At 47.2% G+C, this 27459-nt stretch overlaps 2 protein-coding genes across 3 annotated transcripts in view; one reads left to right on the top strand and one right to left on the bottom strand.

Annotated features, from left to right (window-relative positions):
* The first annotated feature begins 226 nt into the window (after positions 1-226).
* Atp1b1 (ATPase Na+/K+ transporting subunit beta 1) lies at positions 227-21495 on the top strand. Its single transcript, XM_032914837.1, has 6 exons — positions 227-818; positions 4945-5073; positions 14958-15113; positions 16209-16393; positions 19221-19304; positions 20079-21495. The coding sequence occupies exons 1-6, from the start codon at positions 722-724 to the stop codon at positions 20340-20342; spliced, it is 915 nt and encodes a 304-aa protein (XP_032770728.1). The 5' UTR covers positions 227-721; the 3' UTR covers positions 20343-21495.
* Nme7 (NME/NM23 family member 7) overlaps positions 21224-27459 on the bottom strand; it is a 129710-nt gene continuing 123474 nt past the window's right edge. Inside the window, exon 13 of one of the 2 annotated variants that reach the window (XM_032914834.1) lies at positions 21224-21588. In XM_032914834.1, the coding sequence (XP_032770725.1) occupies positions 21556-21588 (33 nt within the window). In that variant the 3' untranslated portion in view covers positions 21224-21555. The remainder of the gene's footprint in view (positions 21589-27459) is intronic. The other variant, XM_032914833.1, reaches the window with a different exon arrangement.

Here is a 27459-nt window from a genome sequence, read left to right as displayed (position 1 = left end):
GCTGCGGGAGCACTACTCACTCACCCCAAGTCCCTCTCCACACCCCTGCTGCTGTGCCAGCCCCTCTAGCCTAACCCGCTCCTTTGTGCCGGCCCCACGCCCGCCCCTTCGGGGCTCAGGCCCCGCCTTCTCGGCACCGGCGATTGGCCTGCGGTGCCGCCGGTAGGCGGAGCTACGGATGGTGGAGGCGCGGTATATAGTAAAGGTAGGGCGTGCGCCCTCAGCCAATTTCTCCTGCTGCTGGCCTGCGCGCCCGCGTGCCGAGCCCGCGCTCCACTCCTTTCGTCCTTCCCGGTGACTTTCCCTTCTTGTCCCTGGTCCATCTCGCCAGAGGTCATAGCAGGCAGAGCGGTGCAGCTACAGCTTGAAGCAGCAGCTGCGGGGTTCGCTGAGCCCCCCGGGAGGCGATCGGAGCGCGGGGAGAGCAGGAGAGCGGCCGCGCGCCCACCTCTAGGTGCGGGGCTCGGAGCCGCCCAGCCCGCGCGCGCCCTCCTCCCTCCTCCCTCCTCCCTCCGCCCCCGCCGCACCTCCCCCTCCTCCCGCTCTGCTTAGGCTGCTCCGCGGCGCGCCTCGCACTCGGAGAGCCGCAGCGGCAGCGGCGCGTCTCGCCTTTGGAGACAGAGCCGGGCCGCGGGGACACCGAGCAGTCGCCGCGAGGACGCCAGGGCGCGCGCAGCACTCGCTCTCCCTCGGCCTCGGCCGCCACTGCTGAGCAAACACCATGGCCCGCGGAAAAGCCAAGGAGGAAGGCAGCTGGAAGAAATTCATCTGGAACTCGGAGAAGAAGGAGTTTTTGGGCAGGACCGGTGGTAGTTGGTGTAAGTAAGCGCTCCGCGGCTTTCGCCGTCGGCGCCTTGGCTTTTTCTAGGAGGCGCATCCGTGTACGCGGACACTGCGGACAGTTCGGCGCCCACGGGGCTGTCCAGGGTGTTGGGGATTGGTGGTAGGCGCTGCTAGGAGCGCGCGGCCTGGGCTTGGCATCCAGTGACAAATGCAGAGGGTCCTCAGAATGCGGCTTGGGTTGGGAGCTGAAGCTAGCATAGACTGAAGGTTTTGGGCATGGTAGGGAATCTTCGGTCAGGTTCCAGGAGACTATGTATGTGCCCTCCCTCTCCATCCCCAAAGACCTTAGAAAAATGAGATTTGGGGCTGTGAGCAGAACTCAGGAGCTTACCTGTTCTAATGCAGACGATGCTGCGATAGCATCATTCTCCCAGCCTAGAACTGTATCTAGAATGGAGAGGAACGGGGAGGAGAAATGCACCCACACTGCAATCCTCATACACTGCAATCTTCACAGCCCAGAAACGGCCCAGTGAGCTCCATGATCATGGCCCGTTTTTAAGCCTTGGCTAGACACGCGGCGTTTTCTTTAAAGATCTTTATGATACAGATGAAGAAACAGGTTATATTAGAACATTTCATGCCGCCTGTTGCTTCATTGGCTGGAATCCCCTCATATCCCATTGAAAATTAGATATCGTATTTGTTGGTTTTTTTTTTTTAACTTCCTTGCACCGGAAAGGTTGGTAGGTTTGTTTTTTTTAAAGGTCATTTTGAAGGGCATAGTTGTAGACAAATCCGTGAGTCGTGACTGCGGGAGGGGGGGAGGGAACTCCCCTCTGCTGCATCATTGCCCCCTCCGTCTTCAGTATCACCATCACCACCATCACCTCTGCCTCCTCTTTTGCCTCCTTCCCCCCTCCCTCCCCTATAGCAGCATTGCAGTCACTAAGGGAACCCTGAAAACTAGCGATGCGGTGTTCCTGTTTGGGGAGGGTCTATAGAAATAGACTGGAGAATGAGTCAGGGAAACAGCGCTTGGCTGACATTTTGAAAAGGAAGAAGCCGGGATGAATGATTTTTTTTTTTCCTCTAAAGAAAAAAAATGCAGTTAGGGAGCCTCTCAAGTGACAAAAATAAAGGGTTAATAATGCATCAGACGTCAAGGTTAGTCAAGGTGAAGCCTCATTCATTCCACCGTATTGCTAGGACGCATAGGCATCCCTGAGCCATGGGAAAATGGAGTCTTAAATTGATGGCTTTTTATTCCGCTTTATATTCTGCTTTATTTGGGGAGACTGTTCTTCATGGGCGTATGCCCATAGCGTCCCTGTGTTTCTGTAGTGTGGGAAGGAGAAACCTGAAGAAATGTGAGGTATGTACAGGAAGAACAGCCAGGGCCATTTCCAGCAACTCTGTAACTCAGCTAGGAGGCCTAGGAGGTGCACTGCGGAATTGGCCCCTCCTCCCAGGCTAACTGGGGCTGCTTTCCCTGGTGGTCTGGTCTCTGTTGTAGCATCACAGGACCAGGGGGTGGCACTGACTCCTGGTACCTCGTGAAATCTGCCCTCTAGTGTTTTTCCACTTCTTAAAACATCTTTCTTTCCTCATTCCAATCTCACACTCCTTCTTTGAATAATATTTGCTTTAGAGGGTAAGGAAGGCAGTATGGAACAGTTTGTTCTTTAAACCGACATTTAATGGGACAGCCCTTCCTTAACAGAGAGGGAGAGAGAGAATGAGCCTGTGTGGTCTCGATGGTCACATCCCATGGACCTAGGAAGCAGCCGTCATAACTCATAACTCATCTTCCATTTTGTGGGGGGCTAAGCACGAAACCCGGTTTGTGTTCTGTGCTAGTCCTGTCTGCCCTTTTGACAATGTAAGAAATGGCAGAGCTGTCCGTGGCAGCCAGTGGAGAAATGGAGAGCAATTCCGAGAGAGAGAGAGAGAGAGAGAGAGAGAGAGAGAGAGAGAGATGAGAGAGAGAGAGAGACCCCCTTTCCAGCTCTGGGCCCAACATAGATAGATGCCCTTGGGACCAGGGCAGGATGCCCTTGGCTCCGTTTTGCTTATAGGTAGATTTTTCACCAAGATGGACGGCAGAGGCTCGAGCCTGTCACCTGCTGGAGAGATCACAATTTACAAATCACTTAGTGCTTTCTATCTTTTAATTAAGTTAATACATATGTTGGCAGATTTTTATATTTGCCATTTGTTCCCCCCAGGCCACTTTTTAAACCTTATTTTTGGCATTTTAAAGTATATATATATATATATATATATATATATATATATATATTCAAAACTCCTGGTGTTCCTTGTTCTTTAAATACAGAAGGAAAAAGAAAATTTGCTTTATAGGATAAAAAATGCCCCTAAAGCTGACACACCCCAGCCCCCAACATCATGCCATCCAGCCGGTTGGTGGGAATAACCTAGCCTTTGTGTCTGTTTCTTGTGCCACCGGTAGCCTTGGTCTTGGGGAGTCCATTGCCTGAGCTCTCTAAAGCTCATTGCTGCGCTGTCTAACGAAGTGACTTTACTGCAGTGACAGGCTTACCAAGTCAGTGTCCAGCAGCAGCAGAACCCCTCACTCAGCTTTGGTATTCTGTGGGCAGAATGGAAAGGGTGTATATGTTCTTGAGCGTAATCATTGCGCTTGTAAAATGACTAATTTTTCCTTCAATTTGTCTTTTAAATAGTAGCCTCGGTTCTGTGCCTTTTAAGGTTAGGATTATCTACCTGGAGTCCAGGATATGAGTAGAAAGGTGGTAGTTGTTAGGAGAGGCAAATGTGGCTAAGCTAAGAGCACCCAGGGTGGCATTGGAAGGGCAACAGGATAAGACAGCAGCCGAGAAGCCAGGCTCTCGGGCTCTCTCGCTGACTGGGTTATACCAACTCTGTACCTCTTCGTTCGCTGGAAAAAATTTTCCAGATCCCTTGACGTCACAAGCTTGCCATTTGCCTACTGCTGCCTGGATACCAAATGCAGCATTTAACCCTTGTCATGCTGGGAGGAAGGGACAGAAGTGGGGGGGGGGGCTGTGGTTCTAGATGATTCAGCCTCCTCTCTTCTCATCTTTGCCTGTATCTTTATGTAGGGGAGACAAGGGATGAGGTTCAACATTTTGTGTGGACTTTTATGTGTGTCTGGTTTGTTTCAATAGCTCTGTAACACTGCTGTCTTGAAGTATGTATTCCTGAGGGGAAAGCTGGTGTTTTTCCATGTATGGTGAGGGCTGCGTGGCTCATTTCCACAGCTCTCGTGTTCACTTCATTCCTGGCCCCCTCCCAGCACGTACATATATGCCTTTTCAATAATCCCTTCGCCCCGTGGCTTTCCCAGGGACCCTTTAGAAGGAACCTGTGCCTCCCTTTGCAGCCATGTTTCTGATAAGCTTACAGGTCTCTTGCTTCCACCTTTCCCATCTAGATGAGGCGTTTGACTGGCTCAGCACAGCCACGCGATGCCTAGTACAGCCTGTTACTGTTCTGCTAATCGGAGAGATAATCCTTGTATATCAGTAACTGATAGCCTGATTCCAGCCTACTGGCTTCATGTTGGATTCAAATTGGTTTTTGTTTTTGTTTGCTTGCTTGCTTTTTTTATTTTGAGAATTTCATTTGTAGCTATTTCCAGCCTGCTTGTTGTTAAACCGTGGGAAAAAGAAAATGCTAGCCCACAAGCAGATTCTCTTCTGGTCAGATGATGAGGTAAAGATGGCGGCCCTTTGTACCGTAGGGTTTCCTTTGTACGTTCAATTGGTTCCAGTTGCCGCCCTGTGTCCTTGAAGGAAAAGACGGTGCTTTGTAGACAGCGACTTGTGAAGGAGAGCTCCACCTGTGTTTTTGAGTTGGTTGTTCTTAGTCATCTCAGGGTTTGGGGGACCGGCGAGTGACGCCCCTAAGGGGACACACAGCCGAGTATCAGATGCATTGCGTAAGCGTGTGGACGCAACTGCAGGTTTGCTGCTGATTTTTTTTTCTGAAAAGGAAGTGACTTCCTGTTAGCCTTTCAGCTACAGTAGAGCATTTCTTCACCTGTGCCTTCCAAAAAAGTGTGGCTCCCTCTTTTGATCAGTAGAGAAGCAGGCTGAAGAGGAACCAGGAAGAGCCCATGACTACATCACAGCCGTCTCTTGTCTGTTCTCCCCACAGTTAAGATCCTTCTGTTCTATGTGATATTCTATGGCTGCCTGGCTGGCATCTTCATCGGGACCATCCAAGTGATGCTGCTTACCATCAGTGAGCTGAAACCCACGTACCAGGACCGTGTGGCCCCGCCAGGTAAAACCCAGGGAGGGGCTTCTCCAGAGATGAAAGGGTTCCACATCCAGCCGAGAAGAGAAGACACCTTCAGAAAACTGGGCAGTAGAGCTTCAAGCTAAGCATGGGGAGGAATCGGGAGTGGTGCTGCAGTTATGGCTTCTGCCCGCATTGCGGCTGAGCGCCAGATGTCTGGCTGCAGATGTCTGACTTACACAGCTCTGGGGTGAAGGTGGTACACGCAGCCCCACTGTGTGACTGACATCAGGTCCTGTTGGGGGCTTCACTCTTCTTAGCCTTAACACTCAAGCGCTTGGTCAGCGGGTTCATTCTAGGGCCTTTTTGGCTCTAATACATTTTTTTTTCACTTGTGATAAATCCTTAAAAACGTCATGCTCACAGAGGAACCATGATTTCAGGGGGTCATTCTCTCTCCTGTTGATTTGACCTTGAACACAAACACCCTCTTCACATACCTCAAATACCCTTAGGGTTTTGTGAGCCCTCTTTCCCATTTGGCTGTCTCGGTTCTTTCTAAAAAGTTCATCGTGGGGTAAAAAAAGATCTTCATAGGAAAGGCAGTCCTCCATTTGGTTCTTCCGCCTGGAGGACAGAGCCGGGAGAGCAGGAATGAGTTGTGTATTGTATAACTTTCAGTTCTCACTTTATAAATGACCTTGAGGTTGCAGCTGGGGGTGGCAGTGTGGTGTCTTGTGCGGGCGGGCAAGGGTTCAGTTTGGAAACAGCCATCCGTAGGTGACAGTCTTGGGCATGTGCAAACCCGGAGCAGGGCCTGTCGCAGACGTGTCGTGCACTTTTCCTTGGGTACGAGGAGGAAGAAAGTGCAGAATGCACAGGTGGCAAACAGGATCTCACGGAAATAAGTCAACAGTCCTCCGGGCACAAGGGAAGACCCAGGGTGTTTTCAGATACACGTAGGTGGGAAGTGAAAAAAGAGAACGTGTGAGTATATGCAATGACCTGACCTGTTTCGTGATCCACAGAGTCCTGCAGCTCTTCTGTGTACCGAAAGGTGGGTCTTAGGGAAGGTCGGAGCAAGGTTCTGATGTGCTGAGGACTTCAGGCTCTTGGGTGTTTTGCATGGGCTCCTGTGGTTTAATGCCTGTCTTCCATGTCCTCTTCTGCTAGAGTCCTTCCTCAGCACAAGTAGCGACAGTCATTTTGTACAGAGCTCTTATTTCTTTGGTTTTGCCACTAACTTGTTCTTCAGTCATGATTTTTTTTATAATAACTTAAACTTGGAGCAAAGATGACCACACAGTCAACCTTTATTTTTTTAAAAAAGACTATATACACTTTGGAGAAGTAAGTCATTTATTTATTTTTAGTTTTTGATTTTTTGAGACAGGGTTTCCCTGTGTAGGGCTGGCTGTCCTGGAACTCACTCTGTAGACTGGGCTGGCCTTGAACAAACGCAGACCCATCTTCAGGATTCTGCCTCCCAAGTGCTGGGATTAATGACGTGTGCCACCAAGCTTGGCAGAACTAATGAAATAAAATTAAAAATATTTTTTTTCCAGATACTTTTCTGAAAAAACAAACAAACAAACAAAAAAAAAACAAAACAAAAAACCAAAAACTTTACCTTCTAAAATAAACAATCCAAGGGCAGGATGCTAACTAAGTGAGGATTTGCAGTTGACCTTGCCCTGCTTGTCTGAGGTGCTCAGTCCCCTCCCCCACCCCATCTCCCTCTTTTCTTTCCCAGCCTTTCCTATGAGCACCTATATTTAGTGTGCTCGCCACAGTTGGTCTGACCTGACAAACCCTCACTTCTCCAAAGAATGTGAGTGGCTCATCTTGGAAGCATGCATTCCTGTCCTTTGGTCTGAGTCACAGGCGAAGTTTTCAGTGCTTCACCTTCCCTGTCATCTCGTGGTTTTTTTTTCCAACTTAGTGATTCCTGTCTCTGTCTGTAGCTTTTACTTTAGCAGCAGAGTCTACAGGCCACCCTGTCCTAACCCTGTGGGGTTTTCTCTTCCTCTCCTGACACTTTTTCAAACAGGATGGTAACTTTGAGTCAGGTCGGTAGAGCCCTGGCTGGTGAAAAGTACAGCTCCTGGACAGTCCTGAGCACTCTGCACCTCCTGAGGGACCCTAACTGGACCCTCCTCTTGGTATCTTTCAGAACAGATGTTGAGAACGCACATTTAGAAGGTATTAAGGATTCATTAACTCTGCAGACTGAATAAATGCGGAAGAGTATTCTGATCTTTTGGCTTCCACTTAATGTCTCCAAGTCTACATTTTTGTCTTGAAGTAAAGAGGGAGATCCAAGTAAGGTGTGCAAGGGAAGTGTGCAAGACCATAGCACTTAAAGATACTAGGGCTTATGGTGTGTTGTCCTCTGACCTTGGGGCGGGAATACAAACATGGTCGGTCAGGTTTGGCATGCCTTTTACACATCGAAATACCTTGTAACCAGATATCTTCCAAACAGAGGTGGGAGAGAAGAGAAGGCAGATACAGCTGTGGCAATCCTGTCCGGCAATAATTGTGTAGGTTGTATAATGAATAAGATAATAGGCCCAATGGGAAAGTAACAGACAGAGGGGGAAGATACAAAATGGAAGGGAAGTTGAAGGACAAAGCAGTCATGTGATTTCTGGACTCTGAGCAGTCGATGCTGTTCCCTTCTCAGGTCTTGCTGCTGCGGTTGTTAGATCTAAGCTGCTCACTCCACCCAGAGAGCAGAGTCCTGGATGAGATGTTGACGCATATTATTAAATAGCCATTTTCATAGCTCAAAAAAAAAAAATCACCATTTCTAACTTTCTGTCGCCTTAATGTAATAAGTATTAAAGCCGCGTTTAAAGCTCAGAGCTATTCGGCAGAGCTTCCTGGAGTTATGTCAGCCTAGAAGGAAGAGGAGGCACTTTGGAGTTGAACCCAGCCCCCACCACTCCATCACCACTGACCACACCAGACCTCAGTTTCATTATGGAGGAATAGCCTGCGATGATCAGACAGGAGCTCGGAGCAGAATGTTAGTACTTAGCAGAGGTACAGTAGATGCAGCTGTCGGCAGCAGCCTCCCTCCTTCTGTCTCTTCTTCCACTAGAAGCAGAAGGCTCTGCATTTGCAGACAGCGAGTTTTGGGGAGATAGGGATGCTGCAGACTTAAATTTCGTGGTGTCGGTCTGTTGTCCTTAGCTTTCCCTGAAAAGGATTCGAATGTCGGTGGATTAGAAAACACTCAGAAAGAGTCTGTGGGGAGTCTAAATGCCTGGAAGCCAGCTCTCCCTGCCCACACCTCCACCTGCCATGCAGCATCTGAGCTTTTGTCCAGAGGACAATCTCTGCAGGGGTGCGGCAGTGTTTCCCCTCAGGTGGATCTGGGAGAGACGCTGCCCTTTGCCGAGCTGCAGTCGAGCCCAGTGCACACGAACGTGCATGCATGCATTGCACGTGCATTCACGCTCCTGCTCACCAGGTCTTGCTCACCTGGTGGTCTGCCCAGTGGTGTAATGGAAAAGTCTTTCCTGGGGCTGTCACCCATTCTCCCCCAACCCCCACACACTTCAGGTTATACTAGCAACTGTGCAGTGAACTGAAGGTCGCGGTGTGTCATTCCGAGTCCACAGAGTCCCTACCTGGCTTGCTTCCTGGAGCAAAGGTAGGAATGTGTTCTCTGTTCTTCCTCTTTAAGTTGTAGGAGGTTCTTTGTTTTATTCATAAAGATAGCTCAATGATGAGGGAACTCAGTTTAAAAGGGTCGAATTCTTGGCACCCGGGTAACCAGAATTGAGGCAGGAAGGTGGGGTAGACGACCATGAGCAGGACCAGCCATTTGAGTTTCTCTTTGTGAACGGAACACAGCCAGTTCATGAGGGCACAGCCATCGTAGCCCACCCCTCCGCACGCTTCAGTCTCAGAAAAACTGTGTTTTCAAACTACATGATGATTGGCCCTCTCTGATTTCAGAGGTAGGAATAGAACCAGTTTCTCCTTGTGATTTGGAGAAACTGTCCCCTCAGAGCATTGGATGTTTTCTACCATTTCCTGTCAGTTGGTTTGTGGTCACCTAGCTGACACATTTGGGCTTGACTTCTACTCACATTTGGGTTTGACTTCTACTCACTCTTCCCACCCTCCCATGGATCCGGCCAACCAGTGACTGAAGGAGATAGCCCAAGTAGTTTATTTCTAAAGTCTTCTAGGTATGCAGGGAGCCCAGTGATTAACATGAAATATTTTTGGGAAGCCAGGTATGGAATGTCTTCATGTGGCTGAGAGGCAGGAGGATTGCCACAAGTTTGAGGTCAGGCCAGAACTGCAGAAAATTGGGTTTTACTCATTTGAAGGCGAGTAAGCAGACTGGGACCTCTGCTAAGAGGAGCTAACAAGGAAATGGAAGTGATCATGGAGGAAAAGGCAGATGTGTCAGTGTCATCTCGGGCTTGTGGGATTCACACAAGAAGAGAGACAGCATTGGAGAGACTGTTGGTCTAACACCTTCATTTCTGCTGATGTAGAATCAGACCCAATAGGACAGGTCATTGACCATTGAGGGCTCTCATACTAGAAGTTGCCACTTGACGGCTCCAGAGAGGCTTGGGCAATGAAGGGCATCCAATGACGTATTATTACCCATAGCTTCTGACCAGGAAATTACCCACCATCACTCAGGGATGGACCCCCTAGAGTATCAGACACTAAGGTCTCAGATTTCAGGGTATTAGTGACTCAGCCAACGTTGCATTTTGAAGTTTGACAAGTCAAGTATACACTTGTTCTTTCTTTGACCTTGGCAAAAACAAAACAAAACGAAAAACCCAGATAAACAAAAACAGAACAAAAAACCCATGGTGTAAAATGCCTAGAACTTGTCTATTGTATCCCCTTCATAAAGAAGTAGCACCTTCCTTGTTTGGGGAATAAACACAGTCAGGAGCTAGCCAACACATCACACTCCATATCCTGTGAAATTGTATTTTAAAAGCTACAATGTCCTCACTAAGTAATTCTCCTGCAGCCACTGAGAGGATTCCTGATGGATAATTCTGAGCTCATGCAGGGCGGGGAGCAGAGTTTGTGGCATTTGATTTATACTGGGCACAGATTTCTACACACCAAGGGTGGTTAACAGGCTAAGTAGAAAACGGGAGAGCTCCTAGTCCACGACTGTTCAAAGGGAGCAGCCTTGAGGTGTCTGGGTGTACCTAGGCTATAGATGGGACTATTGTCTCAAGGCAGGCCATTTACTTCCGGCTACCCCGGCTAACCCCAAGGCAAAAGGTAAGTGGGAGGAACTGGTTCCCAGAATTCTGTAAAGTAAGTCTTGATAATAACCCCACAGACAAAATAATAAATAAAAATAAAACACCTAGGTTGTTCAGATTGACACTTAAAGGGAGGGACTCTTCCAAATGAGTAACGGTAAAGGTTTACATGTGTATCCGTATAAGCCATTCTCACTCCATTTTCTTTGTAACTGGAAAGTACTTTCAACCTGGAATGGATTGGAGACATGCGATGCCTTCGTGTGAACGTTTCTCTTAGCTTCCCGTGCCCTTGGAGGTTTCTGTGGAAGATGATTCCTGTTTAAGCGTACTTGGCTGTGAGTCATCAGAAGTATCAAATGATAGGTCCACACAGTCGGCTTCGGGAGCTTTGGGATTCAATGGGGAAACTGCTACAAGGTTAAAATGGCCACATTCTCCTTGAAGTACTTCAGCAGCAGATTGAGAAATCACAAACTTGCTACATTATAAACGAAATGCCGGCTAGTGAAAAGCCTCTTTTCTTTTTTGTCTTCTGTTCACTTCCCCCTACTGTGAACACCCGCTGATGCCTGAAGTGGGGGTGTTTGCCTCTGTTGTTTCACAGAAGGTAGAGGCTGGAGAGGCAGGTGCATCTGGAAAGGGCAAGTGTGAAGTCAGAGGCGCCTGTGCTTGCATGAGTGTTTGGTTTTTGTGAGACCAGGCTGGCCTTGAACTCATATACACCTGTCTCTGCCTCCTGGGTGCTGGGACTATGGTTTGTGCTACCACCACCCAAACTGAAGTACTTGTAAGAACCCAAAATTAGCATTCAAATTATTGTTTCAGTTCTCCAAGGTGACTTTGCTAGGTAGCAGCAGGACTAGTTTTTGCTGGTGGTGGCAAAGCAAGGCTGTATTGAGCTTCACCTCCTTATTGGACACTTAGGTGCTGAGAACAGAGTCAGGAGGCAAGACCTGCTTCAGGGACCGTGGTTTGGAACCATATAGCCAGAGGATGGATGTTCTGCTCTGGCCTCTGGGAGTTACCACTGAAGTAGAGCTCACCCTTGTTCCGTTTCTACTAACAGCTTTAGAAGTGGGCAACGGAAAGCCAGAAGCCAACAGATCTATGCGGGCGAACCAGCAGGCAAAGGCACTAGTTGGCAGGGTCGGGGGCGAGGGTGGGGATTTGTGCTATGGGGTGGAAATCGGTGTGATTCCAGCGTTTGATTTCGTTATTTATTTGCCTTGACTGGAGAAGGGTGGCACTGATTGCTCGTCACTCTTCTGGGTCAGTGGTGCCACTGCAGGTAACTATAGTACACTTCGTTTTCACGGGTCAGATGGCAGGCGGCAGGCGGCTGACGCACTTCTGAGCAAGTGAGGCCAGCGTATACATCTGGGTGAACCCGAGGTCCTGAAAAACAAGGACTGAGATACAGGGACTCACGTTTGGGGGTCTGGCACATGTCACTCTGTGTCTCTTAATGGGGACCTTGGCTTGGGATGGTGAGAGAATGACAAGGACTCTCGGTAATCCCATGGTCCTTTGCTCTTCCGAGAAGTGGCATCACTGTACCTCATACAGACACCTAAGAAATGGCCCCTGAAAGAGAATACAGAGGGACAGCTGGAAAGTGAGAGGCAGTGGGGAATTCCAACTGATGCCAGGGCAGAAGGGACAGTGCCGTGGGTGAGCCTGCTTTGTGACCTGGGTCCTACCTTGTTTATTTTCAGTGTGACCTTAAGGTCACTTTGTGGGTGCAGCTTGTCTGTTGGACTCCGTTGCTTTGCTAGCAGGGTGGGGTTTTGCTGTGTCTCCTGCTCTGCTGGGGACCACAGCGTGCACTGCTGTTACTTAGCAGGCTGGCTGCATGCAGTCTCCTTTCGGTTGGCTGCGGTCTCCTTTCTCCTGGCTTCCCTCTTTTCGGAAAGACAGGGGCTGTTCTAGCTTCTGACATCTGATCCCTTTCATTTCTTCAGCCTTCCAGCTGCCCCACCCTCCTGGGCTTGGGAAGCCCTGCAGCCCTGTGGTAACCCTGGGCACACAGTTCTGCCCTTTGTCCAGTTCTGCCTGACAAATTCACAGGCACTTGTTCTCCGCTCTTAGGCATGACTGCCCCTCGAGAGTCCACTTTCTCAGGATCCCAGGGCTGTTCTAGGAAAACACCCCCATTCTCCTGGCTTTTAATTCTCTAGCACTGGACTGTGTCCTTCACTCCCCCAGGGCCAGGCAAATCACCTTGACTTACGTCTTGTTTACAACTCTGGGCAGCCCTCTAGCTGCCTGCCCCTGTTTCATTCCTATCTGTTTGTTGGCCCACGCTCTTGCCCTCTGATGGCTTTCTCCTTACGGAGGTCAGAGGTTCTCAGTGCTTTGTATCATAGCACAATTGGTAAGTCACAGGGCAGCCTCCCATGTAAAAAAAAAATTACCGGGGTTGGGGATTTGGCTCAGCGGTAGAGCGCTTGCCTAGCAACCGCAAGGCCCTGGGTTCGGTCCCCAGCTCCGAAAAAAAAAATTACCTAGAATATACTGAGATTGATTTAGACATAAAAAGCAATCTTTCCTGATTTAGGAGCTTTTACAGAATGTTTAATCAAGCCTGGTGTGGTAGCTCACACCTTTGATCCCAGCCCTGGGGAGGCAGAGGCAGGTGGATTTCCAAGCCAGCTTGGTTTACAGAGTGAGCTCTGGGACAGCCAAGGCTACACAGAGGAACCTTGTCTTGAAAAACAGGGTGTTGTGGTGGGGGAGAATGTTTATTCATAAGTACCCTTTGTTTATTTCAAGCTGAAGACTTTATGAGCTAATTCTGAAGCACCTTTCCCCTGTCCACAGCTTCCCCTCTGTGTCCTTCAGACTTTGCATTAGACTGTCCAAGAAGATTGTTTACATTTAAAAAAAGTTACTTTCATATGAAGTATAGGGTGCGTGTGTCATGGTGTACACATGTGGCGGTCAGAGGACAGCTTTGTGGAGTCAGTTTTCTCTTTGCACCTTTATGAGGGTCCCAGGATCCAGTCAGGTCAGTAGGCTTGCACAGCAAGTGCTTTCCCTGCTGAGTAACCTCGCTGGCCCACGCCCCAACCATTCTTTGTTGTTCGGTTGGTTTGAGACAGAAGTCTCACTGTGTAGCTCTGGCTGGCCTTGAACTTGTTTCAGGCTGTCCTGGAGCATAGAGAGCTCATGAGTGCTGGGATTGAAGGCCTGTGCCACCGTGCTGCCCAGGAAGGTGCTTGTCATCAATCCTGACATTGTCATCTTGAGCACTCCTCTTCCCAACTCTACTCTCACTTCCTTGTCTTCATCTCCATCCCTTCTGCCATCGCTATGGGGGCTGTTCACTGAGCAACCTTCAGGTGGGCCAGGCAACCCCTTTTGAAGCTCAAGGCAATCTTTACTAGGAAAACTAACCGCTATTGCCTTTAACTTGTGTTGAAGGCTTCTTCTCAAGTCCCACACATGGTACTGGCAAATAATTAACTAAGTTGGTTGTGCGTCCACTCGAATTTCTGTCATTGTCTGCACTGATGTCGCCACTATTCAATTCTGATTCTCCAGAGCAGTCATTCTAAACCGAGGGTGCTTTGGGCTTAGAGGTTATGCCCAGGTAGGGCTGGAATGGATCCTCTGAGGCTGCCTGTCGAACCAGCCTTTGAGGAGAGTGGTGTGGGTGCTCCCAGTTACCAGGAGGAGATGGAAGTCAGGTACAGCTCCTGACTAGCAGGCGCCTGACACAGAGTGAGGCTGCCAGATGTCACAACAGGAAACACAGGAGAGCTGGTTACCTTGAAATTTGTTACACAGAGTGTGTTCCAAGGAACTGCCCCACGTTTATTTGCAACTGGAAATAATTGGGTATCTTTATCTGTCTGTTCTGGGCTGGAATGTCTTTCCACCTCACTGCCCTGGACCTGGTGCTACTGTGAAGTGTAGTCCGAGTGCCCATTTGGAAAACACTACGAGGGCGGAGGCTACTGGACATGAGAGAGTAACAGCAGAGAAGGCAAACCCACGTCATGCGTCTTGAATTTCACTCTGACAGGGCCGACATGCTCAGACATTTGTATTGGCAACTGCATATGTGTCTTGAGTCCCCCCTTACAAACTGAAAGAATCTATCCTAGGTTACAAGAGCCAAAGGAGCGTCTCTGTGGAGCAGTCCTGAGGTTAGAGAGACTGGGGTGACATGGAACACAGGCAGGGGCAGGTGCCTGCTCCCTACTTCCGTGCTATGACTGAAGGGACAGCCACCTGTGTACCGGCTGCTAGCAACACGGCTTTGAACGTGACTGCATTCGAGGGCCCTAGAGAACCCCGGGGTTTGGAGAGCCGCACACCTGGGTCGGGATTCTGGTTCCACTGCTTTCTCTGTACCCTTGGCACAACACTCTGCCTTTTATTCTAAGTGGCGTTCTCATTCATAAAACAGGCTAGTGCCTGCTGAAGTGTTGGCAAGGAAACTGGATGATATTTGATATTGCATTACCACCATTACATTTAGACAGCTAATCTAAATCCCATCAGATTGAATTCACCAGGGAAGTGGGGACTTACTCCATCCTGAGTTAAGTGGGGGTGAGGGAAGTATGTTTGTGCCGGGAACGCTTGCTTTTGAAGTCTCCTGGTTGCTTTCCTACTAATAATGTCTGTCTTCCTGACTCTTCCCTGGTGTAGGATTGACACAGATTCCTCAGATCCAAAAGACTGAAATCTCCTTCCGTCCTAATGACCCCAAGAGCTACGAGGCCTATGTGCTAAACATCATCAGGTTCCTGGAAAAGTACAAAGATTCGGCCCAGAAGGACGACATGATTTTCGAGGATTGTGGCAGTAAGTGACTGAGTCACTGATGCACGTGGCCCCGCTATTGTAGCAGTCTAAAGGCAATGTCACTGAATTCCTGTTAGAATTTACAAGAAGGGTTAGGCTTTCACCTTACTTCACAGTGATAAAAAGGGACGAATGATGAACAAGGAGAAATCATGTTTAAAGAGGAAATGATTTAATAAAATACCCATTATGATAAGAATAGTCATACATAATATATATCAAATATACAATAGATAATATATATCAAATATACAGTAAAATACATGCACCGTTTTTCTGCAGCATGACTTAAATTCTGTATCCTTTCCATTTTCCTCTGGCTTTTTACGTTGTGTGGAGAGCATTTCCCAGTTGAACAAATGCTTTTGTAATAAGAGGGGAATGTACAGCTTCCAAAGACAAAACTGACAACATCCATCTTTTTGACCATTTACCTTCCAGTTGGAGACATAGCTCCAGAAAGTTCTGACCCAAACCTTCCAGATCAAAAGCCTTTCAATTTCATGTCCTTGTCGTAATGCCCCTGTTTCAGAGCAAAGCTGTGGATTGGTGAAAATGTTGCTGCTGGTGCTGAAGTAATGGTCTTGTTTCCCTCAGCCCTAAGTAGCTAAGCAATCCGTTAGAGAAGTGGTTCTACACCCGAGGGTCTCTACCCTTTGGGGTGGAATGACCTAAGACCATTGGAAAACAGATATTTACGTTACAATTCAATAACAGCAAAATTATAGTTATGAAGTAGCAATGAAAATAATGTTATGGCTGGGGGTTACCACAACATGAGGAACTGTATGATAGGGTCGCAGTGTTAGGAAGGCTGAGAGTCATTGCCTTAGAACAACAGAAAGACCAGCCGAGCCTCAGCCTGGTGAGGCTGGTGAGCAGGTTAGCTTTGGGGTCATGTGATTGCCTTTGCTTACACTAAGACATCTTTACTTTTTGAAGAGAGCAGACAGCTTGTGGGAAGTCCTTGTCTAATGTAGACCACGTGTAGCCATGTCTTCAATGGGAAATTATAAGGAACAAGAGGTTCTTCTCTTTCTTAATGGTGCAGAGCGAACGGTTGGTGCACTCTTTAAAATGTGTTTGTGCTTTTAGGTATGCCCAGTGAACCCAAGGAGCGGGGAGAGTTCAATCACGAACGAGGAGAGCGCAAGGTGTGCAGGTTCAAGCTTGACTGGCTGGGGAACTGCTCTGGTCTCAATGATGAATCCTACGGCTACAAAGAGGGGAAGCCCTGTATCATTATCAAGCTCAACCGAGTGCTGGGCTTCAAACCTAAGGCAAGTGCCATTCTGCAGTCTCACATTCGGGGCCTGGCTGCCACGAAAAGATGGGATGTTCCAAATATGCTCACTTCTGAAGGGCAGTCAGTAGTGTAGCCAACACCTTTCTCCTCGATCAAGGGTGACAATTCCGGGCCCTAACGCTGCAGTTTGACTGCCATAGCCGAATTCTGGTGTCCTTTTGGAGGCCTTGGATTTTTGTGGTTTTCTTTTTTTGAGGCAGGATTTCATGTAGCCCAGGCTTAACCTCAGTCACTTTGTAGCCAAGGCTGGCTTTGTGATCGCCATCCTCCCCGGTGATGTGCTCACTCACAGCTCCCTGTTCCTATTCCTAACTGCTCTGCTTCCTGTCCAGATAAAAGGTTATTTTCACAGGTGAGGGTCTCCTGGTTGTGTGCTGTGGTTCCAGGCTGCTTTTGGTTTGGGTCCCTAAAGGAACAACAAGGGTATTTCAGAAATGCTGGCTGTTGATCAAAAAGAAGTTTTTTTTTCCTGAGTGATGATTCCATTGCCAAACCCAGAACATACACCACTGCCTCTGCCCTTTGATAACCACACAGTTTCTAACAAGTGAACATCACTTGGTCAGCAATTTGCCACTGTTGGTCTCAGCTCTTCTAAACGGTTATTTCTCAGATCACGAATGAAGCGATGCTGTCCTTCTGTGGGCGTGGCTTTTGTCTGCAGGCTCCCCTAATGCTGACAGGAACACTGCCCAGTATTCATACATTTTAATTCTGAGGGGATTAACTCAGTACATTGAGCCAAAGCCTCTTCCTTTCTGAAGCCTTCATTCACTCAGTTTCTCCTGCTTGTCAGTTTGTTTCTGTGATATTTGCTACCCAAAAGGAAACCAAATCCAAAGGCGGATTTTTTTCTCTTTGTGAGATCTGGTATCTCTATGTAGGTAGCCTTGACTGTCCTGGAACTCTTTAGACCAGGGTGGCCTTGAACTCACAGAGATCCATCTGCCTGAGTGCTGGGATTAAAGGTGTGTGCCACCAAGGAGGCACGAACAATTAGTCAGTAGATGGCTGCTTGTCTTGATGGACCTCTTGTGAATGTTAGTGTACCTTTTTTTTTTTTTTTTTTTTTTTTCCTTTTTTTCGGAGCTGGGGACCGAACCCGGGGCCTTGCACTGAGCTAAATCCCTAACCCCCTTAGTGTACCTTTCAACAGATCTCCTCACAGAGACAAGCATGGAAATGGGAAGTATTGTCATTAGGACCACTACTCCACGCATGCACTTGACACTCCCACGGCTAATCTAGCAATAGGAATTTCCGCGCTCCGTGTCATTTGTTTTTACTGCCGCTTACACACTTCAGTGGCACCTGTTTCACAGAGGCCCAGCTTGGGCTGCTGTGAGTTCTGTCTTCTACATCTGGATGTGCTGTTCAGTACAGACCCTGACTCCTTCTACATTTGGTCTCCAGTTAATGCGTTCTTCCTTCTTCTCATTTGCCGCCCCCTACCCAAATCCCCAGCTAGTTTGTGTCTCCCCTACCCAAACCCCCATCTGGTTTGTCAGTGGGGCTGTTTTTTGTTAGAGACTGCCATGTCTCATCATTTCCATTGGTGGGCCTGGTTCCGTATCTTCAGAGGACAGCTTCTAACAACCTTTTTGATCAATAAGTGTTTTCTATTCCAAGTTTTCAAGGCAGCAGCGTTGGTAGCAGAAGCCCCTATTGAGTCAAATCTAGATGCTTGTTCATGTTCTTATATCCTTAACAAGAGACGCTAAGACACGGATTCTTACTGATGTGCAGCCCTCAGCACAGCTGTTCATGTGTGCATGTGTATGTATGTGTGTGTGTGTGTGTGTGTGTGTGTGTGTGTGTATGTGTGTGTGTGTGTGTGTGGTGTGTGTGTGTCTGTGTGTGTGTGTGTATGTGTGCATGTGTGTGTGCGTGCGTCTGCACGCGCGCGCTCGCGTGTGTGTGTGTGTGTGTATGTGTTCATGTGTGTGTGTGTGCGAGTGTGTGTGTATGTATGTATGTGTGTATGTATGTATGTGTGTGTGGTGTGTGTATGTCTGTGTGTGTGTGTGTGTGTGTGCATGTGTGTGTGCGTGCGTGCACATCCGTGTGTGTGTGTGTGTGTGTGTGTGTTCATGTGTGTGTGTGTGCGGAGTGTGTGTGTATGTATGTGTGTGTGTGTGTATGTGTGTGTGTGTGTGTCTGTGTGTGTGTGTGTGTGTGTGTGTGTGTGTGTGTGTGTGTGTGTGTGTGTGTGTGTGTGTGTGTGTAGGTGTTGTGCTATCTTATGACCAGGTTAGATGGATGTAGGGCTAACCCGAGTAAGCAAATGGCTGCCTTCCAGGGTCCATATTCTAGCTTCTTTGGAGCTAGATGGGCCAGGAGTGGAGAAAAAGGGCCCGCATTTTGCTCTGTCAATTTTTTCAGACTGCCCCCGGGCTTGGCGGAAGGCGAAAGCCTGTTTGAAGACTGTGTTGTTGAGGAAAAGCACTGCATGTTTCCTCGTGACTCGGTATAGAAGTCCGACTCTTGCACTGGAGGTGCACTTGACTCTTGGATGTGCTGGCTGCCGTCTTAGCAGCCACCCAGTTAGCTCCTCATTGTCCTGAGTCAGGCTGATGGCAGGTTAGCGCCAGGCTGTGTCACAACTCGTTTGTAGCGATCACGTCAAACAAAATCGAACAATTTTCTCAAATTGACAGGGGGGAGTCGCCCATTTGCTTTCCTGATGTGTCCTATTATCTCAGCAGCTTATTGTGAACAACATGTATTTGTTTGGACTACAAGTTACTTTTATTTTTCAGGAAAAAAAATATTTTGTTGACCAATGTGGGTTTTACTTTTAGCCTCCCAAGAATGAATCCTTGGAGACTTACCCTCTGATGACGAAGTATAATCCAAACGTCCTACCTGTCCAGTGCACTGGCAAGGTGAGAATGCATCCGGGGCTACTGAGGGAGGGAGGCAGAGTGGAGCAAGGAGAGAGGAATGGGCGAGATGCCTCAGTCAGGGGGACAGTTTTAATGCAAGAAACTGCTGTCCGGTGGGTGTTGGGCTCAAAAGATGAATCGGAACTATACAAGCTAAAGGGATAGACATGTAACTGATACAACCAAGTTTGTTTGCTGGCACAAGACATGCAAATATCTAAATTTCTGAATTCAATCTAATGGAATGTGGGTTTATGGGCCTGAGAGGTGAGCTAGCCCACAGCATGTGCTGAATTCTGGGGCCACCTTTCTTTCCTCTCTTTTAATGAATGCTAAAAATGAGTGCCACTGTACCAAGCCAAGAGATGGATGTCAGAAACAAGGGGCAAATATGTAAGTCTCTGGAGAGAATATCACTGAAGAAACTGTCTATAAGGAGACGGTATCCACCAGAACAAGCCAGGGGTCTTCTCACTATTGGCCTTCTTGGAAGGCAGAGCCAGCTTAGAGAAACGCTTGGCCTTTGCCTCAGTGCCATCATTTGCACAGAGCCCCCTTTTGTGATGCTTTGGGATAGAACTGACCTCCATCCTGGGATGCCACTCATCCATGTCACCCAGTGCTCGATGGGCTTAGCTTCTGAGAGGCTTGAGGTGGGCGTGCCATGGGGTGGGTTGTTTTCCTCGACTGCAGTCTGTGATGGGTTGAGTGTTGTTGAGACCCATGACGTGTGCGTGCCCTTAAAGTTAAATTGCGTTTCCTTTTGTTCTCCAGCGCGATGAAGATAAGGATAAAGTTGGAAACATAGAGTACTTTGGGATGGGCGGATTCTATGGCTTTCCTCTGCAGTACTATCCCTACTACGGCAAACTCCTGCAGCCCAAGTACCTGCAGCCCCTGCTGGCCGTGCAGTTCACCAACCTCACCTTGGACACTGAAATCCGCATTGAGTGTAAGGCGTATGGTGAGAACATTGGGTACAGTGAGAAAGACCGTTTTCAGGGACGCTTTGATGTAAAAATTGAAGTTAAGAGCTGATCACAAGCACAAATCTTTCCCACTAGCCATTTAATAAGTTAAAAAAAAGATACACAAACCTACTAGTCTTGAACAAACTGTCATACGTATGGGACCTACACTTAATCTCTATGCTTTACACTAGCTTCTGCATTTAATAGGTTAGAATGTAAATTTAAAGTGTAGCAATAGCAACAAAATATTTATTCTACTGTAAATGACAAAAGAAAAAATAAAAATTGAGCCTTGGGACGTGCCCATTTTTACTGTAATTAGACTCCGTAACTGACTTGTAGTGAGCAGTGTTCTGGCCCCTAAGTATCGCCGCCGTCTGTTTTATTTAGTGTACAGTACTATAGGTGCGCACTCTGGTCATTTTCCAAGCCATGTTTTATCATATCTGTTTTCTACTTTCCGTGAGCGAGGTTTGCTGTCCAAGGTGTAAATACTCATGGGAATAAAACTGGCATGGTACTTTCCCTTCCTTTCTCATTTTCTTGGCTCTGAGATTTCAAAGGTAACGGCCCATCAACGAGCATTTTTAACACACTCCATAGTCTTTCCCTGTGGTATCAGGTCTTTACTATTTTTTTTCTTTGTTTCCTGGGGCTGGGGGGGTGGGCTGTCGTGGGGGAACTGCCCTTTAAATTCTAAGTGACACTGCAGAAAAACAACGGTGATGGGTTGTGTTGTGCTCCGTGCTGAGTGCTGTCTCGCCATCTCTCCCCTTGTCCTCCAGTGTGCTCCGAAGCTGTGTCTGATCTGGATCTGCCCGTCACTTTGGCTAGTGATGGGGCTAGTTAATTTGCTTAGTACATTTCCTTTTCCTTCTTTCCTTTCTCTGGAGGCATCATGTGCTGGTGCTGTGTCTTTATGAATGTTTTAACCATTTTCATGGTGGAAGAATTTTATATTTATGCAGTTGTACAATTTTATTTTTTTCTGCAAGAAAAAGTGTAATGTATGAAATAAACCAAAGTCACTTGTTTGAAAATAAAATCTTTATTTTGAACTTTATAAAAAGCAATGCAGTACCCCATAGACTGGTGTTAAATGTTGTCTACAGTGCAAATCCATGTTCTAGCATATGTAATGATTGCCAGGAGTACAGTGCTCTTGTTGGTCTTGTGTCAGTCAGGTTAACACAATGGACAATAAAAGAATGAACACATTCTTCACGTGTGTGACTCACTTGTCTGAGCGTCTCCGTCTGTGTTGTCTTTACTCTGTACGGCTAATTATCCAAGATCTTGAAGAAATACTGGACCTGAAAGGCAAGCACAGGCTGTCATTAGCAACATGCAGGTCTGGGCTCTCCCTCCTGCCACCTGCTGAGAGGGTGGAGGGCCTAAGGGACCTGGGGACATGGATACACACCTCTGCCCCAAGAGATGACGGAGGTATTAACAAGAGGCAGAAAGGGAGGCTGAGGGTTAGTTTTTAGAAGTGTTTTACAGTGCTGTTCCACTCCGTGAACACAGGAAATCCTAACTCCTGTGACAGTAAAAGTGTTCGCTGAGTGTGTGTATGTGTAAATGTTTCTATCACTTGACTTAAAAAATAATGTTAGGTTTGAGACTCAGTAAATTAAAAAGTGTGTATCTTGGCCATATTTAATAATTAGTCTTAGTGTCAGAAAAGACAAAAATTTTACACTTTCTGAACATTTTTCCGGTATGATGGAGTTGAAGATTTTGTATTGCCAACATGGGGGAATGCACATTAAAATGATGGTGACATGGGCCTGGAAACCTTGCAGAAGGCCCGTGTAACCGCAGCTCAGCCATTGTTCCTACCTTCAGGCTAAGGCCCACGGCAGCTGGCCCTGAAAGACTCGAGCTGAGGTACAAACACTAGCGGTAGGGTTCGTGCCCGTCTTCTGTTCCTCACTTTTCTCTCGTGTGGCACACCACACCTGTGATCCCACAACTCAAGAGTCACAGCAGAAGACCTTGTCTCACCATGCGCAGCCGCAAATTACGAGATGACAGATGAATAGCAGAGGAATAGTTCCTCCATGTGGCAGGAAGTTAACAAAAGACAACTTTGTTAACCGGTCCAGTTCCTCAACTTTACAGGTTTAGGGATTCTCCTTAATTACTGGGGAACTGGCAAAATTCATAAATGGTGTCTTCAATATGAAAGTGGGTTTCTCAGAAACTGAGCCATAATTTATGAGAAGAGAGGTGTCGCTCCAGCGAAGAAGATGGTTTATTTTATGGAGACAGCTCCTTCTGAGCTGAGGTCTCACTGTAGCCTTGCCTGTACTGGAGCTCTATAGGTAGGTGCTGGGATTGGGTGTGTGCCCCCATGCCTTGATACAGCTTGTCTTCTTTAGGCTGTGAATGAACTATGCTCATGATGTGTGAATAAGAAGGGGATCTCAGGAAAGAATTTTAAACTAAAGGACAATTTACAACTGTTTTGAAGCTATTCAAAGGTCACAGTCTTGTTGAGACAAACCTACTGGTTTCACAGACCCTGTGTCCCCAGTGCCCCTGAACTGTACAACCACACAAGTAATTTACCTATTCCTTCAAGATTCTCTCCAAAGCTTGCTTCCCATAACCTGTCCAGTGCGCTCCCCACCCACGATGCTCTGGACTGGACCAGCTAGGAGCCTTTCCAATGCACTCAACATATACTCACTGCCCGCTGCATACCTACTTCGTCAATCGTCCCTTCAGCTAGAACTAGGTCAAGCCTCCAAAGCGTAAGCCACTCGCAGTGACACATTAGTGTTAAGTGCTTGCACACTCAAGGCGTTTTGCCTTCTGTACACTCATTGTAGATTTTTTTCATGCTCACATTCACGTATTCTAACCTCTTGGGTGTGTGCAGAGAGAGCCAGCCACCTACCTCCTATACATAGAATGATTGTTACCCTGTTTGTCTAGATCCAGCCAGTCAAACACAAACAGAAGGGACAAAGGCCGTGTTAATCAAAGATAGGCTGGCATTGAAATAATAAGGAGAAGGGTCTTTCCATCCATCCTAGTCCTTGACGTGTTAGCACGACCTAATCCCAGGTTAAGAACAGATGGAGGCAGGCCATGGGCTTGGCCTTAGTGAGCTGTGTTATGTAATTAGAATTTAATGATCTCTATTTTCATTGTATTGATTATCTTCAGCTAAGAACAAAGAAGAGTAGTATTCCATCTGTGGTCTTAAAACACTCATGGAAACATAATTAAAGGAAAATGCTACACAAATCTCAAGTAGCAGTAAACTATGGCAAAAATCTTGAAAGTGAAAATGGCATCTGAAAGTAGGACAGAAGCCAGTGTTTCACTTGTGTACCTGTTTGGGAAAAACTGAATTTCAACTCCATCAGTTCTAGAACAAAAGCATGCTCTGTCTGCACCAGCCGTACTTATTACTAAACGATTGCCCAACTTTAAATTAAAAATGTTATCAGTGATCACAGACAAAAGCCCAGTTATTAGAATCTTTATAACCTAGCAGTCACTCAAACTGGCTTTTAAAGGACCAGTAACACTTTCCATTATGCGTGTGTGTATATAATGCCCATGGTAGAGAATCAAATGGGGTTACCTTGAAACTCCGGGACTGAAGACCCTCTACATACAGAAAAAGATACCCAAGGATAGTTCATGAGTGCTTTCAAGCAAGTAAGAGATCTGGGTTTCAAATTCAACAGAGGAAACCTTCTGTAAGAAGGGCTAGCATTAACCACACATGGTACTTTTATTCCTGGGTTCCACACTGGGAAACCGGATGAAGAAATAACCAACTGGTGGCTCCTGTTAGCATCACATCCTACTCAATGAGAGACAAACAGAGCTGCAGCACAAGTCCAGTGTCTTGGTTCATTTTTTTGGAGTCCATTCTGTGGGCTGACTGCAGTCATTTTATTGAGTTGCCGGTGAATTCTGTATTCTAAGGGGGTATATTTTGTAATTCAACTATCACATTTACAGTTTGCTCCACCACAGAGCCTAATATAAACATGGGTATATAAAATCGAGTCCTACAGGCAGCCTGCTGTTTCCAAGGGTTGGCTCCATGGAGGAGGCGGCATGGGCATAGCTCCTGATGAGTTTTATTGGGTTTGTCTTTTGGGTTAAGTGTTTGGGATTGATGTCATTCCCGTGACTGGAGCACATTACCCATCAATACCCTTTGGTGTCTGTAACTAGTTTAGGCATCTGTAGTCATTAAATTCCTAGGCAGGGGACGGGGGTACAGACTAGCCCTGAAGAAAGAGGACACAGGAGCTAGTTTTGAAAAGGACCTAAAGGGACCAGAGTTGGGTCAGGCCTGGGGATTTCTCCCAAGGAGCCTCTGGTTCTGGGATGAGACATTTGCGGGGGCGGGGATGAACCAGAGAAAATGACAAACATAAAGTCCACAACTACCAACCCCTTTGCCTAGAGTTGGCCTTTTCTTTCCTTTGCACATTTCTTTGGGGTTTCCTACTATACGAGCACTGACTGCTTGGAGAAGGGGGTCTCGAGACACATAGGGTCCCCACTTTCATGAAGTGTTTGCCTTGCAAGTTATAAGTCATAAATGGTTTATTTCTATGCACACACACTTTCTTTCCTCTTCCAATCACTCACTTGACTAACATACTGTGCACAGGACATCCACAACGATTTAAAAATGGAAAACTTGATCCTCAGAAAGTTCATAACCTGGAAGGAGGAAAACCCATGTGATAGAATGAAATCATAACCGTGCATGGACAGAAAGGGGTGCTCATCTGTGGGAACAAAGCACTTCATGAAGGGGGTTAGCGGTTTGTTTGGTTTGGTGAGAAGGTTAACATTTAACCTCATTTTAAAAGACAAATTACACTAAGACCGAAGCTGAGCTGGATAAACGATCACTATGCCAGTGGACGGTGACACAGAGCTACTTAGAAGTGTGAAGGCCGGGTTGTCTCTCTATGTTAGGCTTAAACAACCTATAGCTTCACTACCTCTGACACACACGGTCCAGTCATTTCCTCAACCTAATGGCTGCTGTGGAGCAGTCTCTGCATTTATTGATGGTTATAACCAGAATCATAAAAAAATGCTGTGCTTGTTAACAGCGGAGTTTAAATACAGGCAAATGTTCTGTAATTGGTTCAAACATGGGTTCAATAAGAGCTCCCTGTGGGTCTGTGGCATTCGCCCAAGTGCAGTGACTGGTGGAGACGCGCTGAGGAATCCTGCTACTGACTGCCGCTCACTACACCTGAGGGAACTCGAAGCACAGGGACTTGGCATTCGGTAAACCTCTGATGGTTTCCCAACCCTGCTTTGCACAATGGCATCCCTTTGCAGACACCTGGGCTTTTCCACTGAAAATGAATGTAGGAGTCCATTTTCAAATACTTCTTAATTTTGGGTTGAGCGGCAGGAAGACGTGCAGTCATTTTACCTCTCTTTTTAAAAAGGATCTTTATTCAATAGTTGGGGAATTTATCCCACTGTTGTGGAACTCTGGCACCAGGATAGAGTGTGTCCTTGTGCACAGATGGATTTTCAGAGAAGATCCAGTCTATTTGAAGTTGCTCCCTTCCCAATAATATGATACTGGGTTTTCAACGCATTCACATTTTCAGCAGGGAACCAACTTTGACTTCTTGGGGCCCCTCCAGCCAGGGCTCCATGGGCTGTCACACAGGGTCACATGACTTAATACTCTGTTACTGACTAGAACTTCTTAATGGATTGTGAACACAGGGCCACATGTTCACTCTGCTCGAGTTTTGTACCACACCAAGGGCATCATGGGTGTATTACTGCTTCGGCACTGGCTGCCCTAGGGGCCAAGTGCACACAATGTGATTGAAAATAAGCAACAAGCAGGGCATGGTGGTGCACGCCTTTAATTCTGGCACCCCGGAAGCTGAGGCCAGCAGATTTCTGTGAGTTTCAAGTTAGTCTGGTCTATTCAGAGTTTTAAGATAGCCAGAGTACACAGTGAGACTCTGTTTCCAAACAAAAATAAATGGATAAAATAAATAAAACTAAGAAATGAAATAATCAGGTTGGGTGGTAGCACACACTTTTAATCCCAGCACTCGGGAAGCAGAGGCAGTTAGATCTCTGAATTTTATGCCAGTCTGGTCTACAAGGCAAGTTCAGGACAGCCAGGGATGCACAAAGAAACTCTATGTCAAACAAAACCAAACAAAACAAAACAGAAAGCAAAATAAAATAAGCAATGGGAGTCTAGTAGATCTGTGAAGCCGATGGACGGTGGAGTAGCAGGGTAGAAGCTGGCAGACACTTTGGGGTGGATTTCTGGGCCTGAGCTGGCGTCGTGCACACGGCCTTAGCAGGGGTGAGCTGGCAGCCACTCCAGCCGACTGGCATGGGGGGCCTTGGGCCCTTCCTGTGCTGGACTCTCTTCCCTTTTTCCTTCCCTCAGTCATGGCTTCTGATACCCTTAGAATACTCAGAAGTGGACAGTTGTGAGGAAGGGGTGACAGTTGCAGGAGGCCTAGAGCTCTCCAGAAGGACAAGTTGAGGGAACATTCAACCTTGATCAAAGAGATCAAAAAACCAGCCCTACCTACTACTGCAGCCAAAGAGCTCTCTCCAGGGAGAGATTACATCCCTCATGTGCCCACCTTGCCCCTCTCTAGGTTCAGAAGCTATGGTTGATATGTCTTAAGACATGTGAAAATGTCTATCCAGATCTCTAATCCTGCAAAGCCTAGGTCCGCAGAGCTCTTTCTGAATTCTCTGCTACCCGCTAGGGAGACCTCACACATGCAGGTGCTGACTCCCCACTTCGTGGGAAGCACAGACACTCTCTCTTTTTTGATATCTGAGACACAGGACTCTACACAAAGCTCATCCTAAAGTCCCGTGCACACCTCTTTAAGTAGCCTCTTCCACTTTCAAGGTAGTTTTGTCACTTTCCAGTTCTTCAAAAATTAAAACCTAAGTGTGATTGATAATGCCACCTCTGTTCCCTTCTCCCAACCCCCAGTGGTCCTCCAAGACTTAACCATATTTTGGTGTGAGTCACCAATAACCTTTCAACATTTATCTTAAAATGTACTTATTTTAAATTTACTTTAAAAAAGATTCACATTAACAGGCCACTTACATTTAACAAGCCGGTGTCAGTCTGTCTTAGTTACGGTTTCCACTGCTGTGATAAACACCATGAC

Source organism: Rattus rattus, chromosome 10, assembly GCF_011064425.1.
Source record: "Rattus rattus isolate New Zealand chromosome 10, Rrattus_CSIRO_v1, whole genome shotgun sequence".
Classification (NCBI taxonomy): Eukaryota; Metazoa; Chordata; class Mammalia; order Rodentia; family Muridae; genus Rattus; species Rattus rattus.
This window is presented reverse-complemented; position numbering and strand designations above follow the sequence as displayed.

Bases quoted from the DNA above. Each gene is read 5' to 3' on its own strand.
- Atp1b1 (XM_032914837.1), top strand. From the start codon at position 722: ATGGCCCGCGGAAAAGCCAAGGAGGAAGGCAGCTGGAAGAAATTCATC. The intron at 16,394-19,220 runs GCAAGTGCCATT...TTTTACTTTTAG, and splicing joins TGCTGGGCTTCAAACCTAAG to CCTCCCAAGAATGAATCCTT. The intron at 19,305-20,078 runs GTGAGAATGCAT...TTTGTTCTCCAG, and splicing joins CTGTCCAGTGCACTGGCAAG to CGCGATGAAGATAAGGATAA.